At 36.1% G+C, this 18,058-nt stretch overlaps 1 protein-coding gene across 2 annotated transcripts in view; it reads left to right on the top strand.

Annotated features, from left to right (window-relative positions):
- Window positions 1-17,269, top strand: part of Mvd (mevalonate diphosphate decarboxylase) — a 29,590-nt gene extending 12,321 nt beyond the window's left edge. Inside the window, exons 5-11 of one of the 2 annotated variants that reach the window (XM_083123013.1) lie at window positions 1,458-1,592; window positions 3,775-3,974; window positions 5,459-5,581; window positions 6,292-6,462; window positions 9,676-9,834; window positions 10,618-10,774; window positions 16,846-17,269. In XM_083123013.1, coding sequence (XP_082979139.1) covers window positions 1,458-1,592; window positions 3,775-3,974; window positions 5,459-5,581; window positions 6,292-6,462; window positions 9,676-9,834; window positions 10,618-10,773 — 944 coding nt within the window. In that variant the 3' untranslated portion in view covers window position 10,774; window positions 16,846-17,269. Of the gene's footprint in view, window positions 1-1,457; window positions 1,593-3,774; window positions 3,975-5,458; window positions 5,582-6,291; window positions 6,463-9,675; window positions 9,835-10,617; window positions 10,775-11,475; window positions 11,693-16,845 lie in introns of those variants that run through there. The other variant, XM_083123014.1, reaches the window with a different exon arrangement.
- The last annotated feature ends 789 nt before the right edge of the window (window positions 17,270-18,058 follow it).

The raw sequence follows: 18,058 nt of genomic DNA, 5'->3' as shown, positions 1-18,058 counted from the left end.
GTGGTGTGTGACGAAGAATATTAAAATGTATTCTTTTCTAGTTAGATTGGTAAGTTATTTGTTGAAAGTAGGCCTACATATTTATTACTTTACATTTGCAATACTGTAAATTAATTATAATATTCAGTGATAAAACTATTTCCTCAAAAATGTGTACAAAAAAGGGTTGGCAAGTACGGTAACTCGTACATTGTATACCTTGTGAGACAGAAGAGAGTGTAATGACCCTTTGGATAAAGGGATAATTGCCCCCTGGGTCCCACCTTCTACCGAGTTTTTGGGCCCCTTTGAAGTAACACGTAACAGGTTTGAGCAATATGGGAAATTTATCTCAACTCTTATTTGAATATGAAAAGGCTTGGGGCCCTCTTGAAACTGTGTGGTGGAAAGTTAAATTTTAAATATCACACGCAAAACTAATGCTATTGGTAACAAGTTTGATTGTTTATTGTGTAGCAATAAGGCGTTGACTGGTTGAGCAACTGAAACTTTCTACTGGATTGATATTGTAACTGTAGGCAGTTGACAGAGTATACGTTTGCCACAAACGGTGTAGCTACGAGATGAGGGATTTTTTTTTCCTATCGATGGCCATCTGCGAGCAAGTAAGTTAATTCTGCATTTCAGGGGAGGATAGGGGGGGGAGCACATGTCAGGTTGCCCGGCACCCTCTGGCTGAGCAGATATTGTTGCATGATGTTACCGGAAACCAGATTCTGTTTTGTAACTATAATTTTTTAAATAATTGAATTTGTGGGATTTTATAAAATTTCAGGAGCAGAGAGAGGGAGAACATTGCGGGAGTTGCGGGGGTGACCACTACGCCACTGGGTCAGTGTCATTAACTTCTCTTCTTTGCGTGACACGTGCGAGTGTGGAGCAGTGGCATATTCTAAAAAATTGTCCCAGTTTACCGCAGCAATTCTTATTTATTGTATATATTTATTATACATCCCATCTAGTTTTATTAGATGTAATTTAAATGAAACACCAATGAAGGCATGCAAGTAAAAAGGAAAACAGAAGTCCAACAACTTCAAATTTTCTGGCCATTTCATTCTTTCTTTCTTTTTTTCATAAACCAATCTTTAAGTTCCTTAAATAATTTACTTAAATTCCAGTTTAGTTACTTGTTTTAATAGTTTGCAAGCAATTACTCATGTATCAAGAGCTAATTGTATAAAAATATATGCAAGAAGTTGGTTTACTGGCAGAGAACGTGGGCACATGGAGAAATGCCACTGGTATGGAGGCTGACTTGGTACCTCAGTGCCAAAATGTTGGTATGGAATGTCAAAGACCCAGATTTGGTCTCTAGTTGAGATGCAATTATCACATAATTTTTCGGTAAATTTTACCATTATTTTATGTTAGGTTTGGTAAATTTATTATCTGTACAATATGAATTTTCCATTGAGATATCTCTTCTAATTGTTGCTGTTGTTTTTCTTTTATAGTTAAACGCAAGATGCAAGAGAGTGATTGCGAAGCTGGCGACAGCGTAGCAAAATGGCACATCCACGCCTGTTCCGAAAATAACTTTCCAACTGCTGCGGGATTGGCTTCTTCAGCTGCTGGCTATGCTTGTCTAGGTAGGTATGGTGGATTCCTACTTCTAATGTTTGTGGCATGATTTGAGATTAGAGGCTGCAAAATCTAGCCTGGATTTTTTGTCAGGTGTAATTGCTTCAAGGGCTGGACCCTCCGCTGTGCTGTTCCTGTAATGTTGTGTTAAGTGTTTGGCACATCATTCTCGTGCGTGCTGATTTTAATTTCCTTAGACAGTTTTTTAAGCTTCCCAATGGCCTATCATCCCTGTTGGGAGATGACGACGGTGTTTTAGGTAATGTCTTTAGCTTTTTGAGAAGAGCAGGCCTCTTCCACTGTCTCAGAGGAAGTTTTTAGTGTATCCTTACCCATGGGTGTCGGGAGGAAGGAGGGGTTCGGACAGGTCGGTGGACCCCCCTTGGAAATTGACGTTGTTCATTTAAAGATACAAGAAAAACGAAAGTTTGTTACTCTTATTGTTAAGAACAGAAATAAAGTTCATTTAGTTAGTATTCGAACAGAAAAATTAAAGTAAAACTGCATTGGATCGAAAACATTGAGTGAAAAATACAGGAACAGTGTTATATTTTACGATTTCATCCAAACAACAAATGGTTCTACAGTTTTCAAAATTCTAATAATTACAGTTGTAGGTCAGAGGTCACACAACAAACTTTATAAAAAAAATTCCCCCTAACATATAAAGCCTTTTCTTGAACGAGACGTGCAAAAGTTAAAATTAAAATGAATTTCAGATCCTAACTGCATAAAATGCAAAATAAATAATAGAAAATAGTTGTGCTCACTTGTTTGTGCATAGAGTCTACCCATTTATATATTAATAATAATTATTATTATTATTATTTCGAATAAAATTTATTTTTGTTAACTTATAATATTTATTATTGTATTATAACCATGGCAATAATACTTATTACTTTTCTACTATTCAACTTTTATCATTTGCCCGATCCCCCTGCAAAAATATCTGGCGACGCTCATGGACTTACCTTTGTAATGCGTTGTATTTGTCCTCCTGTGTAGGTCCCTTTACTACCTTTCACTTGTAGCCTTTCTCAAGGGACTTTATAATCCTTTTTTTTAACTTTCAGGTAAGGATTTTAGATAAGGGGGCATTTCCTCGTGTACTTTGAAAGCTGCAAAATGGCCATATGTGCCGACACACACACACACACACACACACACACACACAAATAAAATAAATTAGTACAGTTGTCATTTCTCATGAATATAGAATCTTCAGAGAGTGCTTATGTCAACAGTCTCACACTTGGAAGTTGTCCAAATTGTCTTTCTCCTAGATTACAATTTCTGTTGTAATGTTTCGGGAGAACACATGCTCCCCTCATCAGATATTTATTTGCAGTTTGATTAATGTTACAGGGGATAAATTTAACAACAAAAATGCAGTTATTCAATGAATCTTGTCAATGTTATTGGAACCTAACAACTCGACTGTGAAACAAACAATCTGTTTTATTATTTTTTTTATTATGAAAATCTAAATTTTTATTATGGATGCCAAATGTCATCAGGTAATTCAAAATCATCGTATTTTCCACAAAGATTCTTGATCTCTTATGTTGGGTTAAATTTCAAAGGTGGTGGCTTACTCCACATGTGAAAAAGTGAAATTCTTAGTGTGAGTCTATTAGTTGTTGGATTCCATTAATGTAACAATGTTGACTAGATTCACTGTACAACTGATTCTTTTTGTTTTTCGTTAAAGTTATCGTATAGTTATAACTAACGTTAATCAAACTAAAAAATAAATGTCTGATGAAGGGAGCGTGTGTTCTCCCAAAACGTTTCATCAGAAAATGTGTTAAATGCTTGAAATAACTGTAACTATAAGAGGAATAACACTAAAATTACACTTTTTGTTTCACAAAATAATATAGTATAAAATGTTCATCATGCAACAGTCCTCTTACTTCTTTGTAGTCTGAACTGTATCACTAGATGGTTTTTATCTTTTCATTATTCTGAACCATAAGTCAGAGGACTTGCTAGGCAGCCATATCACAGTCTTCTTTTTAAGTTGAATTTCAAAGGGCCTTTGCACCTTTTTAATATCAATATTACTGCAGGGAAAGACTGTTAGAGTTAATCAGGTAATGTGAAGCCTAGAAATTATTAATTCTTATATATCTATGTATCGTAGATGTTAATTATTGGATCAGTTTTATTATTTATTTCTTCCAGTATATTCCTTGGCCCAGTTGTATGACATACGTGATGGCATATCGCTGATAGCTCGCCAAGGGTCTGGCAGTGCGTGTCGCAGCGTGTACGGTGGCTTTGTGAGATGGCATGCTGGGACTTTGGATGATGGCTCTGATTCGATAGCTACTCAGATTGTTCCTGCGGATCATTGGTCTGAGATGCGGGTTTTGATTTTAGTGGTAAGAATGCTTCCTTCACTTCTATCTATATCAGGGATAGCCAAACTTTTCATGAGGCTGATTAAACACTAAAGATATTGCCTCCAAATAATATAAAGAGATTTTACTAAGTAGGGCACATAACACTTTGGTGGCCTAGATGTGGCCAGTAGGTCTTTAATTTTGGCACTCCTAGGTACTGTATATTGTCTTGACAAATTTTCTTTCATGTTTTCTAAATAAGTTATATTTATATTGCTTTGTTGATTTCATTACTTTTTTTGTTATTTAGTGTCACTTTCCTTCCACTTTGAGCTAATTGCGATGATGGGGATGAGTGATGATATGATGAAAATGATGAAGGGACACTCACAACGAACACCCATGCCCAGGCTGGGATTTGAAGCGAGGATGATATCGCTTGTTGAATTAAGAGAATTTTTACAATTTTGGAGATTAGCATTGCATGCCATAGAGCATGGGGTCGTTGGTTTGAATTTTGGGTAAGGCATTAGCATTTCATTTCACTCTTTCTTCAACTAACCTATTCATCTTCATTTTTGCAAGATAGGATATTTCACAGTTGGAATGGAACATCCACTTTAATGAGGACATCATGATAGTCAGGTGAAGATATCAGTCGGAATAGCCAATCTGCACTAAAATTCAATAAATGGTGTGTTGTGGCATGCTATTTGGGGTGCTAACATTGTAAGCAGCTGTCATTTGTAGCCCTATTTTTTGACCTAGACAATCCTCCCAACCCTCGTTGCTCTTCTCATTAGTCTTAATTTCATGATGGGAGAGAGACTTCCTTCTGGAAGCTCTTGGCTTGTTTATGTCCACCTTCCTACTTAACAGGAAATGTCAGAATCATGGGATGAATGAAATGCAGAATTATATTGTAAGGTATTTAAGGTGTTCATGATTTGAAATCGGAATAAAATAAAATATACAATTGTGTTGGGTATTCCCTCACTTGGTGTATTTAAAGAAGAGTCTCCCTAAGGATATAATAATAATACAGTAATAGTTAATTATTACATAATATGAAATTTTGGCTGATACTGATAAAGTACCGATATAAAATTAACCAATACCGATAACAGATATTCTACCAATTCAATATAAAATTCCAATTCATTCATTGTCATCCTTAATAAATTTATGTACCAGATGATGCAGGCTTTAACAATACAAAAGAAGCTGCATATTAAGAAATTTACTCAAAAGAAAAGTAAGAAATGTAAATTATATGTTTATAGACATATTGGATTGGTAAAATTATATGTTTATAGACATATTGGATTAGTAAAATTATTGGAAATTTTACCGATACTCTGATATGCCTGTATCAACCGATACTGAAAGAGAACCAATTAATGTGTCCCATCCCTAGTTATTTATCTTATAATTGTTATTTCATCACTTTTATATCAATGACAAACTACACCCTCCACCTTTACCAAAAGAGAATCTGAATGCCCTGTTTTTCTCTCTCCTAGGTGAATGATGCACGGAAGACCACCAGTAGCACATCTGGAATGCAGAGAAGTGTGAAAACAAGTGAGCTGCTACAACATCGTGTAAGAAATTGTGTTCCAGCCAGAACAGAAGCTATTATCAAGGTGCGTTGAGATAAAATGATATTGATGCTCAGAAACACAAGTTTTACTGAATTTTTACAGAATTTTGTCGCAGTTGTAATATTTTGTAGTTAATATCTTAGAAGCTGTGTCTTCAGGCTGTAGTCTAAAGTTTCTTACAAAATTTAAATCAACTTTATGCTCAGATAGCCAGAGTTGGGAAAGTTACATAATGCACTAGTCAGAGGTGCCCATCCCCCCCCCCCCCCATACACACACGAATATAGTTTGGATAAACAAACACATAGTTATTGATTTTTGTTTGAATGTGGATAATTTCATTTCATTTTTTAAAAAATAAAATTTTGAAATACGTAAGGTTTAGACGCATGGCATTTAAAACCTTTCATTTCGAATTAATAGATTAAAGAAAGAAAAAGGATGGCTCACTCTCATGTTTGCTACAGGAAACAATATTCTTGTAGAAGTTGTTAAATCATGAAGTAGATACTTAACAAGTCAATAAGAAGTCAATCAGACGAAACGATCCCCCCATTTTTGTGTGGAGATATGAAGAATTGGTAGGTAAACTATGAAATTTTGTCTCCCCCAAAAATTCCCATGATGCAGGCACGTCATGAATCCACCCTGTGGGCACCCCTGGCAATAGTAACGTACTTTGCTTTCAAAAGAAACATATTTCAACACATGGCAATGTCTTGCACCTCTCACGAGCTATTTTTATTTACCAGGCTATCAAAGAAAAGAATTTCCATACCTTTGCTGAAATCACCATGAAGGATAGCAATCAGTTCCATGCAGTTTGCCAAGACACCTACCCACCTTGCAGATATATGAACGATGTTTCGCACAGTATTGTGAATTTGATCCATTTCTACAATGACTACCGTGGAGTAAATGAGGTATGGTTGAGCGAATATTAGAAGTTAATTTATTGTGGTAATATCTGATTTATGTTCCTGTGTGGTTTTTAACACACACAGCTGGAGAATGGAAATAAATATGTAAATGTTTGAATTTTTGTAAATGCTCTTGCCAAGGTTGCTTTTTGCCCGGTAGCCAGGGGAAGTCAACGGTTTGTTTTCCCTCAATGGCTTTCCTATTTGAAAGGTAACAATAGGGCCTTTGCCCTGGTGGTTGGGAGCGGGCCAGTTTGTCGGAGGTATAAATACCAGGTTCCGACTTGTTACAATCTCTCAGACACCGGGCCAGATGGATTTAAACAATTAGACAGACACAGAGCCACGTGGATACATAGAGTCAGATGGATACATAAAGAGTGAGAGCCGTACGTAGGGACCTCTGCATGATAAACTGCGAGAGTGAGTTAGCGCTATGGTAAATAGTGTGCTCGTAGAGAGCGAAGTCCAGAAAAGTGCATTCCTCGGTAATGGGGCAAAAGGCAACTTAGAGCATTTGTTACTGGATCTGTTAGGGAAAGATGTAGAAGGAGGAGAAGGGTAGGGGTGTAAATAAAAGTGTACATAACAGAGATCTCCTTCAGACGATTCTCTTTACAACAATGTTTGTTACAAAATGAAATAACAAAAGAAAAGAAAAGGTTACTTAGAAGCTTGGAGAAAATTCTCCTTCTTACTGATGCTTTGAAAGTTTTGATATTGGTCACATCATGGTTGATAAGGTGAGAATTATAGGTACTGAGGCACATTTCACCCATTTTTTTTGTTGACGTCTCAAGTTCAAATGATTCAGTTCGGCCCTTACATCATTTGATGTGTCCAAGATGCAAGCATGCAGAGATATTATGTTCACTGTACCTTCCCTGCTTCATACAAACATTGTCATTTACTTCATGCAGTTTTTTCTTCGTATCCCTGGACATGTTTTGAACCTTTCTATAGGTGTTTGTTTTCAGCCAGAGCACAAATCTGGTTGAATTCACTTATTCAAATATTTAACAATTTCGTTTGTCTTTAACAATAAATAAAAAGAATAAAATAAATCTTTATTCACCTATTGATTTCAGTGACTCATTATCACCATTCACAGAAGGCTGTTGATTGATATCCAATAAATTTCTTCTTGCCAATATCATGGTGTAGTGGTTAGCACAGCATGCTACAATGCCAGGAGTCCCAGGTTTGAGTCAGCCTGGGCATGGCTGTACTTTGTGAGTGTCCCTTCATCAATTTCTTCGTATCATCACTCGTCCTCACTGTCGCGATTACCCGAAAGTGGCAGAAAAGTGACACTAAATAAACAAAAATCAAATCAATACATTTCTTAACAGTCAATATGTATCAAAATATGTGATCAGTTGCCCATAGTTATGTTTCTTTATATTAGTTTGGTTCATTAGATGTGATCTATGTATATGTTGATATTTTTTGTTGCTAGTTTGTAATGTTGTTTGAAATTGGTTGCCACAGCTGGGTGGCTTGTACTAGGTATTTTGCTTAGCATTATGATGTTTTGAAGGATTTCATTGGCATGTAAAATGTGCTATACACAGACCAAGGACAGGCCCATGAACCCAGCCTGTATTTTTTGATACTAATAATACAAGTAGTATTGACAGAGTGTCTACCAGTCTGAAATAACCTGGAAATCCTGGTAGATAAGGAATTAACTTTTTTCTGGAAAAGTTAGGGTAATTTACTCTTTTCTGGGAAAAAAATATGGTACAGAATGCAAAAAGTCAGTAGCAGCATTGGATAAATTCACTACACTACTCACCGAGAGGAACATCTGAAAGAAGTAGCATTTCTTCCACCCGGAACTCATGGTTTCTCGTCTCCATGTTTAACAAAGACCTCTGTCCACAGGAAGTGCTATATGCCTGTCATACTTTCACTTATCACCAGGTATTTACTATGCAAAATATTTTTATACTGGATTTGGATTGCTTTGAAGCCTTTCCTCTTAATTCCTAATGGTTGGTCATTTTTATTTTTATTTGTATAAGGATGAGAAATTAAATTTTCTACAAATAGAGAAGTTAAGTTTTATGCTTGTTGGGAACAAACTACATTTCACTTTGATAAATACTGATTATTGCTTGTAGATAGACTATAAATTTTAGATGCTAGGAAAATGGATCAGGTTTTTGAACTATTTTCATGTAGAAATCTAAAGTAAGGGAATATTGGAATTTGCCGCTTGCTTGGTGGATTTCTTTTTGTGGGGAGGTTGTTGATAGTAACTAACTAACTCTCTAGCCTTCCTAAACCCGATGGTTCATGGCTGCAGCAACACAGGCCTTCCATCTGTCCCTATCTTGAGCAACATCTATATACTCTTTTCCATCCCTACCGATTTCCTTTAGGTCCATCTCAACGTTGTCCCTCCGTCTTCATCTTGGCCTTCCTACAGGTCTCTTACCATCAGATTTCCCAACAAGAATCCTGTAAACTCCTCTTTCCTCTCCCATTTGTGCCACATGGCCTGCCCACCTAATTTTGATAGATAGTTTTAGGAGTAATACCTACATTATGAAATTTTACCATAATTATGAATTATGTTATACAGTGAAACTCTGATTTTACCTTTCTGGATTTTACATTTTCCCGCATTGTACACTCAACCTTAATAGTCCCAACATAGCAAAATGTTATAAAAGTTTCCTCGGTTTTAGCCTACATTCGCCTGCATTTTAATTTTATTCAGCTTGGTCTCTTGAAAAATATAAAATCGAGTTTCAATTGTAATCGTTATGTTATGTTTTTTTAAAAAAAGATTTCTTTGTTAATCATTAGTCAGTTCATGGCAAGTATCATATAAAACCTCACCCCTGATACACACTTGCGTCCCTCCCTCTACCCAACAGTTAATTAATGTTAAGTGTATCTTCTCGTTATTACCTTTGCATGTGAAGTGAATATTCTGAAACTTATGAGGAATGATTCTAAATGTGGGTGTTTAGTTATAATATAGTGATATTATTCTACATGTCTATGTATGTAAATTGCCCCAATGACTTGGTCTGAAAAACCTGGAGAAGAGTGGGAATTTTTCTTTTATTACAAAATTGTGGGCACCACCCTGATTACTTTTGTGTATCAGCTCAAACCCAGTTAAAAGTAATTTTATTGTAATGAATATACTTATGTTATTTGTGCATTATTTTGAAATTAAATTGTCTCTCTTGTTTGTAGGTAGCCTATACTTTTGATGCTGGCCCAAATGCTTGCCTGTATTTATTGGAGTCATCTGTTCCCACCGTGGCTGCCCTGATCAACTACGCATTTCCTTCCGAGGGCAAGGATAGCAGCTTCTTTAAAGGTTTACCGATGCAACTTGGAACTCTTTCACAGGTACACTTTCTTGTCTCGTGTTATCCATCCATAATATTACTCACATGTTTATATTGCAGCGTACTTGATGAAGAGAGAACAAACTATTATTGAGGAATTCCTGAGGTAACATACTGACACTTTAGAAGCAGTTTTATTTATGTTCTATTCTTTGTATATGATTCATGAAACAATGAAAAAAATATAACGCAGGAAATTTACAAGTACTAGTCTTTCATCTTGCATAGCAAAACTTCTTCAAATGTGTTCTGCCAGCACTATATAAAAATAAATTTGAAGATAACAGACTGATGCAACTGGCAACCTATGAAACTGGTAAAAAAGGTAAAGTGCTCCCCTGTGCATAGCACCATGCCATGAAGGCATATGATCCTGTCGTGATTGGGGGTGATGTGATCAGCATCATGCCCCTGACCACCTTTACCCCCCCCCCCCCAAGGGTTTCCCCCAGGTACCCATGTTATTCGACTCTGGGTGGGCGCCAGGGCCGCTTCCACCGTTGAACCGGCCGGGGATCGAACCCGGGACCTTTAGCATGGTAGTCAGACGCGTTACCTACTGAGCCACCATGTATCTGGATCTTGTGAATCAAGTCAGCAGAATAGTACTTGAGGTAATTTTTACAGACAAATTTTAGAGTTTAGAAACACATGTATTGTATATTTGCAGTCTAAAGATGTTCTTCTTTAAAACAATGTACAGTGCATTGCTCTTCACTGAGGTATGATTTTCCCCATTAAGGTTGATATTTTCCTGGGATTGCTCTATTATTTTCTCTCCTAGGAGATGCAAACCAAGGTGCCCATTGATCCGCAGCCAAACTCCTTGAAGTACATTATCCACACCAGACTGGGTGATGGCCCTCAGATTTTAAGTGATCCAAGTCAGCATCTCTTGACGAAGGATGGAGAACCAAAGGTCTTGCAAGGAAAGTGTTGAGGTAATTATAAAAAATATTATTATTGTGGGTATAAAATGACAAACATTTCATGAAGAACTGGAATTCTAATTTAGTTCCGTAATTTAATGTTATGACCTTCGTTCTGATTGATTTTGCTTGAAAAAATAAGAAGGCTTACATTAAGATATTTACGTCACGTGGATTATGGCTAATTTGCACTCAATTGCAGGCTTTTTATGTAGATAGAAGTTAAAGAAATTACTTTCACTAATGAACGTATATGCATTTAATATGTATTTAATAGTATGTATAAGGCTACTACAAGGAACCTAATTGTGCGTACAACATGAGTGTTGCATTAATAAAATGTATAGTGTTCGAAAGAGGAACTGAAGCAAGAAAAGATTAATACGCACTTTCCATATATCATTCCAACATATGTCAACACTATGACTGAATGATACAGATGTCAGTCTAACAGTATTGCCTGATACCAATCGTTTTGTTATCTGGACGTATCTGTTGGAATTCAATTGTATACTTTTGTATTGTATTTTTATATTTGTATTGGATACTTTTCTTTTGCAGTCTGGGTATCTCATAAAATGACACCTGATGTTTATGTGGAGTCTAATAATCATAGAAATATGCAAAATTCAAAATTTTCAGTCAATATCCACCAGTGTTATGTGAAAAATTGATTTTTTAAAAATTAAATTACAGCTGTTTTAACCTTTAAGGTATGGTTTTGTTTGTGCGATGGTCGCATGTGATTCGCTGCATACAGTGATTGCTTGCGACCGACGCATGGGTGGGGAAGTTTCGTTTATGCAGCAGACGCATGCAACGGTGACAGCTGGAACTATCTACAACAATCGATCACGTCCAGAGACAGATGTGCTTCTAACATTTTAAATCAAAAAGAAGAGAAGGAAGAGAACAGGTGAGATGTACAAATGGATAAATGAAGGATACCATTACAACTTAATTACAAAATATCTCACAATGAAACAAAGTTCCACAATTTTTTTCGTTTAAGAATAAATCAATTTCATTTTGTTTCGTGTGCTATTAAGGAAGATATTAAAAAATTACCTTAAAGAACAGTAAGAAAAATTCTTGTTTACAATCAATATTTTGTACTATCGTAGTGGGTTCTAATAATTGGATGAATACAATCATCAAACAGAGACAAATGTTTTATTGATACAATTTATCAATATTTCCTGAATATTTAAATCGAAATTGTGAATTCTGATATAAACACAATATTTTCCACACTCGGTGTCTCATTAGTGGCTCGATTTCCCAGTTCCGTCACTATTTGCAGGGATTTAAGTTTTGCGTGTCACTGTAAATGCCGTGGCAATTTATTCACCGCCATTGCCAGACACTTGTAAAATAAGTCTACCTCATCTTCTCGTCGATCAACACTCATTCCAAGGACTGGATTTTTATGTAGTGAAATATGTAGATTTCAAATTATGTAAATATAATTTTTAATAATTATAACAATTATGTAAAAATATAACTATGTTAAAATAATGTTTTTTGTAGATTGCTGAAATTCTGTCAGGGCCACTAATTAAAGTGCTTCTCTGCAGTTTCCATTCACATATTCTATTCTCTAGATGTGAGGCTATGTTTTCCCAAATATAATCCCTCAGCACCACATTTTTGCACTCTTTGTGACAGGGATCGCATAATTCCTGTCGAACTGCAACCATTTCTATGAGTTTTGAATCATCCTCTGTGCTGAAACTCATTCTTCCAAGAAATAAGCACAAGTTGCACAATCGAGGAACACTAGAACCTACTGGAACGCGTTATCTAGCGTTCGATTCACAAACGAAATCACTTCTGGTGAATTCCATTTGACATGTATGTGTGCAACAACTGCATGCGACCATCGCACAAATGAAACCGCACCTTCAGTTAATGGGTGTTAGCCTCTTCTGGGAATGGAATTTTCAAGTGCTCCCTTTTTAAACTTGCCACAGTGTACAAAAAAACTCATAGCTTGAGAAGTAATTATTGTAGAAAGATGAATGGCAGGGCTTTTAGTGGAAGTGCAATTTATATAGTGTACCTCCTAGTAATGAATGTTAAAGGAAGAAGAAGAATTGGTATTCAGCATGGCCCTGTGCCCAAGTAAATTGATCAAAGTGAATGGAAAGTGTAGTATGTAACTAGTACATTCCTACAACTATGCAAAATTTCATTGAAAGTAGACTGATACTCCTTTGGGAAAAAATAATAACATATTAGAATGGCAGTGTTGCCAGTTTACAGAAAAAAAATCGGAATTATGCTTCTAACATTGACCCTATTGGTTATGCAACATTCTTAATTCTCAGGGAATTTGGAAAATAGACCTTTGCCCACTGGACCATTGTCAATGTATTCTTTTGTTCCCATTATTACAAGTAAAAGTGAAATATATGAGCAATAAGTGGTGGTTGAAGAGTAATATCCCTTTTATAAATTCTATCCCATAATGTTGATAGAAGGGAAAAATCAACATTTTCAAATTGCATTTGTAAATAATAGTAACAATAAATATATATTTTTTGTTATTTTAGCATGTCATGCTTTTATATGTGTACAAATGATCAAAAAAGACAGAACTGAAATATCATTTGTAGCTTTGAAGAAATTATGTGGTAATTGCTGCCACGTGGAAGTGGTATGACAAGTATATCACTCACCCTCTAAAGGTTAAATAATTGGCATGTATGATAAAATGGATGGATGACATGTGAATAATGGAGGTACACAATAATTAAGTAATGAAGCAAGCAATAAATGTAGAAAAATGAAATGTTAACACCTGCTGGTCAGTACTCACATGAACGAATGTAAGGAGGGAAAAGGCCACAAAAATGATAGCAGGGCAGAGCAGATTCTCAAAAATACCATCACCAACATCAGTGCACTTCTGAGCGCGTCGGAGGACATCTTGTGTTACACTACAATGTTCCCGGATTAACGCAGCAGCATTCATAATGTGAATATGCAGTTCATCCCTTGTATTCACCCTTTCTCGATAAACCTCCTGCTTCATCCACTCCCATAAACAGAAATCAAGAGGGGTTAGGTCAGGAGAATGAGGTGGCCATGGAAATAGACCAGTACCACTACCACGACGACGACAACGACCAAACCCTTGATTAGGGTAGGTGGAATTCAGATGTTGAATGATCAACCAACTGGAATGAGCAGTTCTGCATTTATTGCTTGCTTCATTAGTTAATTATCGTGTACTAATTACTGCTACACCACAAATTCACGCAATAAAGATTAGTATCAGCATGTCCCTTCTCGTATTTACTTACACAATTACCATTACATTGGCATGTTTTACTTGTTACTGTTTTTGTTTACGTTCTCCTACATCATTTTTATTTCTGTTCATATCTCCGTTATCGTTCAAAATCGGACCCATGTTCATATGAACTTTTTTGCTTAGAATCACCCATACTACCAGTTCCCAAAGTATTGCCGCTTCCTCCCGGAACACCCTGTATATAAATAAAACACTACTAAAACAAGAGTGAGAGAGAGCCTGAGCACATATTTGTAATTTAATCATTATATATTCCATATTTGAAAAAAAAGAAAAGAAAGAAAGCATAACATTATTGTCTGCACATAACACGTTCCCATTTCATAAATAATAAAACTACATCCCATATTATACTTACATATTGTGCAACGTGTAAAAGGTTGTGATGTAAATGTAGAGAACATAAGTACTACAGAAAATTTTCCCCTGAGTTCTTTAGAAGATTTACAAAGGAATCGAAGGGAAACCAATCAATCCCCTATGTGTCCTATAGGAGATAGACTGGTGGACCTGAAACCACGGGCTTTCAACCATTGCACTGGGGCACGAGGGGGCAAGGGAGGTAAAGGCAGAAATCTTCCCTTTTCCTTCGGGCGGCCGTTTCTACCTGGAACTGGTGAGGCGGAGGAAGAGCGAGCTAGGCCAACTTTGCCCGCGGATCGCACCAAGGGACGAGAAGCACGTAAAAACAAAAGTGTTGCATATGAACTCTGGCTTTAACAAGACAATAAATATTGTGATTTGAAAATAATTAGAGATGTGAGATTAATTGATGTATCTCTGCTAGACTAGCTACTCCTTAGTGTGAAGTGGTTATACATTTTCTATCCCATGCAGAAATATGTCCTAATTGTGCGTGGAAATGTTATTACAGAACTCGTGGAGCCATAACCAGCAGGAAATACACCTTCTCTTCTGAATAACAGTTGTCTTGCTAGCAGTCAACCATTGTGTTTCCCTGTTCGAACAAAATTTGGTGTAACTCTTTTGAACACATGGGCGTCAGGAGAGTGGGTCAAATAAGTCCTCCCCCCCCCCCCCCCGGAAATTGGAAATTGGCATCCTTAATTTCAAGATACAAAAAAACAGAAAGCTTGTTATTTTTATAGTACCAACAGATATTGTGTTCAAATAACCAAAGTAAAAATACATTATATTGAAAGGAATTGCATGTAAAATACAGGTACAAGGTTTCGTTGTTCAAACTCTATCATTCAATCCAAAGAATAAATGAGATGTTCCTCGATGGTGCAGTGGTAGCATCGTCGCCTTGTAATCAAGAGGTCCCGGGTTCGATACCCGGTGGAGACACATAGTGGTTAGGATCCCACTTAAAATTGTAGTTCCAGTCCCGATTAGCCTTACTGTGCATAAAGTGGACTTAAAACACTAAATCAATCAATCAATCAAAGAATAAATGGTTCCACCATTTGCAGTATTGAAATTTCATGTGAGAGGACAAAGGACATAAACTTTATATTAACTTAGGTACATTTTCCCCATACTTTTTCAACTTCTTCTTGAACTAGGAATATACAAGTTATAATAGCAAAATATAATAACTATACACTAACTGGATGAAATGTAAAACGATAACAGAAAAACATTTTTGCTGGATATTCACTCAAAAGTATCCCCATGGATAGGCTTACCATATTTTTTTTGGGTCCAACCCAGGACATATTCGCGATCAACTTGTTACTGCTGAATTTTATTTTTCTTTACAAAAATAAATTGAAATTACTTAAAAGCCTTAACATTTTATTCGAACATTAAACTATAAATTGTTACAAGAAAAAAATATTAACATTATTTTCTAAAATCTCTTATGTTTGTTGAAGCAGTAGCATTAATAGTACTCCTATGTTTAACTGTTTTCACGTGGTCTTCAATATCACCTCTTCCTTTATGTGCAAGAGAAAATACTGCATTACAGAGTGTACATTGCACTGTCACTGTCGTTACACAGTTTCAAGAATTTGTATTCCTGCTGCAGGTTAACGTTAAATACATACTTTCATTTGCCCATTGCCAAATGCAAAGCCCTTGTAAATAGTTATAATTATCAAAAACGTGTAGACGAGTTACTTCACACGCTTGCAAGACAACCAAGACGCTCACGGAAGTCGATTTCTCAAAGAATAAAAAGAATCGATCCTTATAATTGATCGATCCTTGCCGGTCCTAAATTCTGGTCGTCAATATTCAATACCGGTAGCTATTTTCATGTTCAGATTTTCAAAACCCCGGACATTTTGCAAACCTGGACATCACCCCTGGACAGCACTAAAAAACCCATGGATATTATAATATTAATGATGATGATGAAAATTTGTAATAAAATTGTTTACTTTATAATATTTGTTAGTGTAAAAAATTATAACCATGGTAATAATAATTGTTATTGTTATTATTGCTACTAATCAAGTTTTATCAGTGGCCTGACAACCCTGTAGGCTTAGGGCCTCCCCAATCATGCAGAGCTAGTGTCGTCACCTTGTAATCAAGGAGTCCCGGGTTCGATACCTGGTAGAGGCACATAGTAGTTCGGATCCCACTTTAAACTGTAGGTCCAGTTCCGATTAGCCTTATTGTGCATAAAGTGGACTTAAAACACCAAATGAATCAATCAATCAATCAAATGCTTGAACACTACATGTTTTATTACTGTGAGGCCCATTCTATGCATGCAATATGTAAATTAATTCAAGGAGTTCTTAATAAGATGATAATTTATTTCTTTCTCCTTTATCTCATTCCTTAGGACAAACACACATGTTCCATAGATCCAAAAATTGGCCGATCATATCTATATCCATAAGAAATATCGTAAAAAGTTGGATAGGAATTTCTGAAGTAGACAACAATTGCCATGAAGAAAGAATGACTGTAAAACTTCACCATAATTAATTACATTCTTGCATGTTATGCAATGTTTATAGTTTCTTCTGTTAAGGAATGCCAGTATTAATATCAAGAGGTGATGGGATGAATGGGTGAATTGAGGATTATTGATATTGTAGCCATACATTACAATTATTCAAATATATGAAAATATTTTGTACAAGTTGGTTGTTTTTGTAAAGGTATATTTTCTACTGGATGTTTACATGGTTTTTATAAGAGTATAATTTTTTTTAAATTTAGTATCTTTATACAATTTGGAGAAGGAAGTTGTTGAATATTGTTATGGTTAATTTTAAATAAAATATAAAAAGAATATAGTGTTAGTGTTTTCATTGAGCACGCTTCATAAGATGACCATACTTCAGAATTGTACACTCAATGACAGAAGTCATGGTAGGTGAATTGTCCATTGCCATTTTCATTCAGTCTGTTTTCCACAATGTTAAGATCATGAATTGAAATAAAAATGTCAGTAAGCAGAGGATATCTGCTCCACATATAACTCAGAATGTAGAATAGAAATGATTGAAAATAGCAATTTACCTACTGATATCTTTGCCATTGGGTGTACCAATAATAAATTTGTTCCGATATTTTTCAATACCAATACTCTCAGTTACTAATGTGATGAAGCAGGAAATTTAACGAATCTGATAAACGTGATTATTTAACATTCTACAAGGTGCATCTGAAAAGTTCGGTGAATGGTCTCAGAAAATAAAGGAAACAAGAGTTACAAACAAAATACCTTTACTGGCCTTCAAAGAAATCACCATTAGCTACAACACATGTCTGACATCGGTTGTAAAGCTGTTGGAAACTGGCAGCAAACGCTTCTTGTGGAATCACACGAAGCACCGTGGTCAAGCGTTGGATATCCGCAACGTCTGCAAAGCGGAAGCCTTTCAGGGCTAATTTAAGGCGGGGAAACAAAAAGAAGTCTGCCGGTGCCAAATCTGGATAATACGGAGGGTGTGGAAGAACAGTCGCTTAGCGTTGAGCGAGAAAGTTGACCACGTGGATCTCAGTGTGCGGACGGGCGTTGTCGTCGAGGAAAGTCCACTGTCCAC

Source organism: Lepisma saccharinum, chromosome 5, assembly GCF_977018435.1.
Source record: "Lepisma saccharinum chromosome 5, izLepSacc3.1, whole genome shotgun sequence".
NCBI lineage: Eukaryota > Metazoa > Arthropoda > Insecta > Zygentoma > Lepismatidae > Lepisma > Lepisma saccharinum.
Note: the sequence above shows the minus strand (reverse complement) of the source record. Positions and strands in the feature narration are given on the sequence as shown.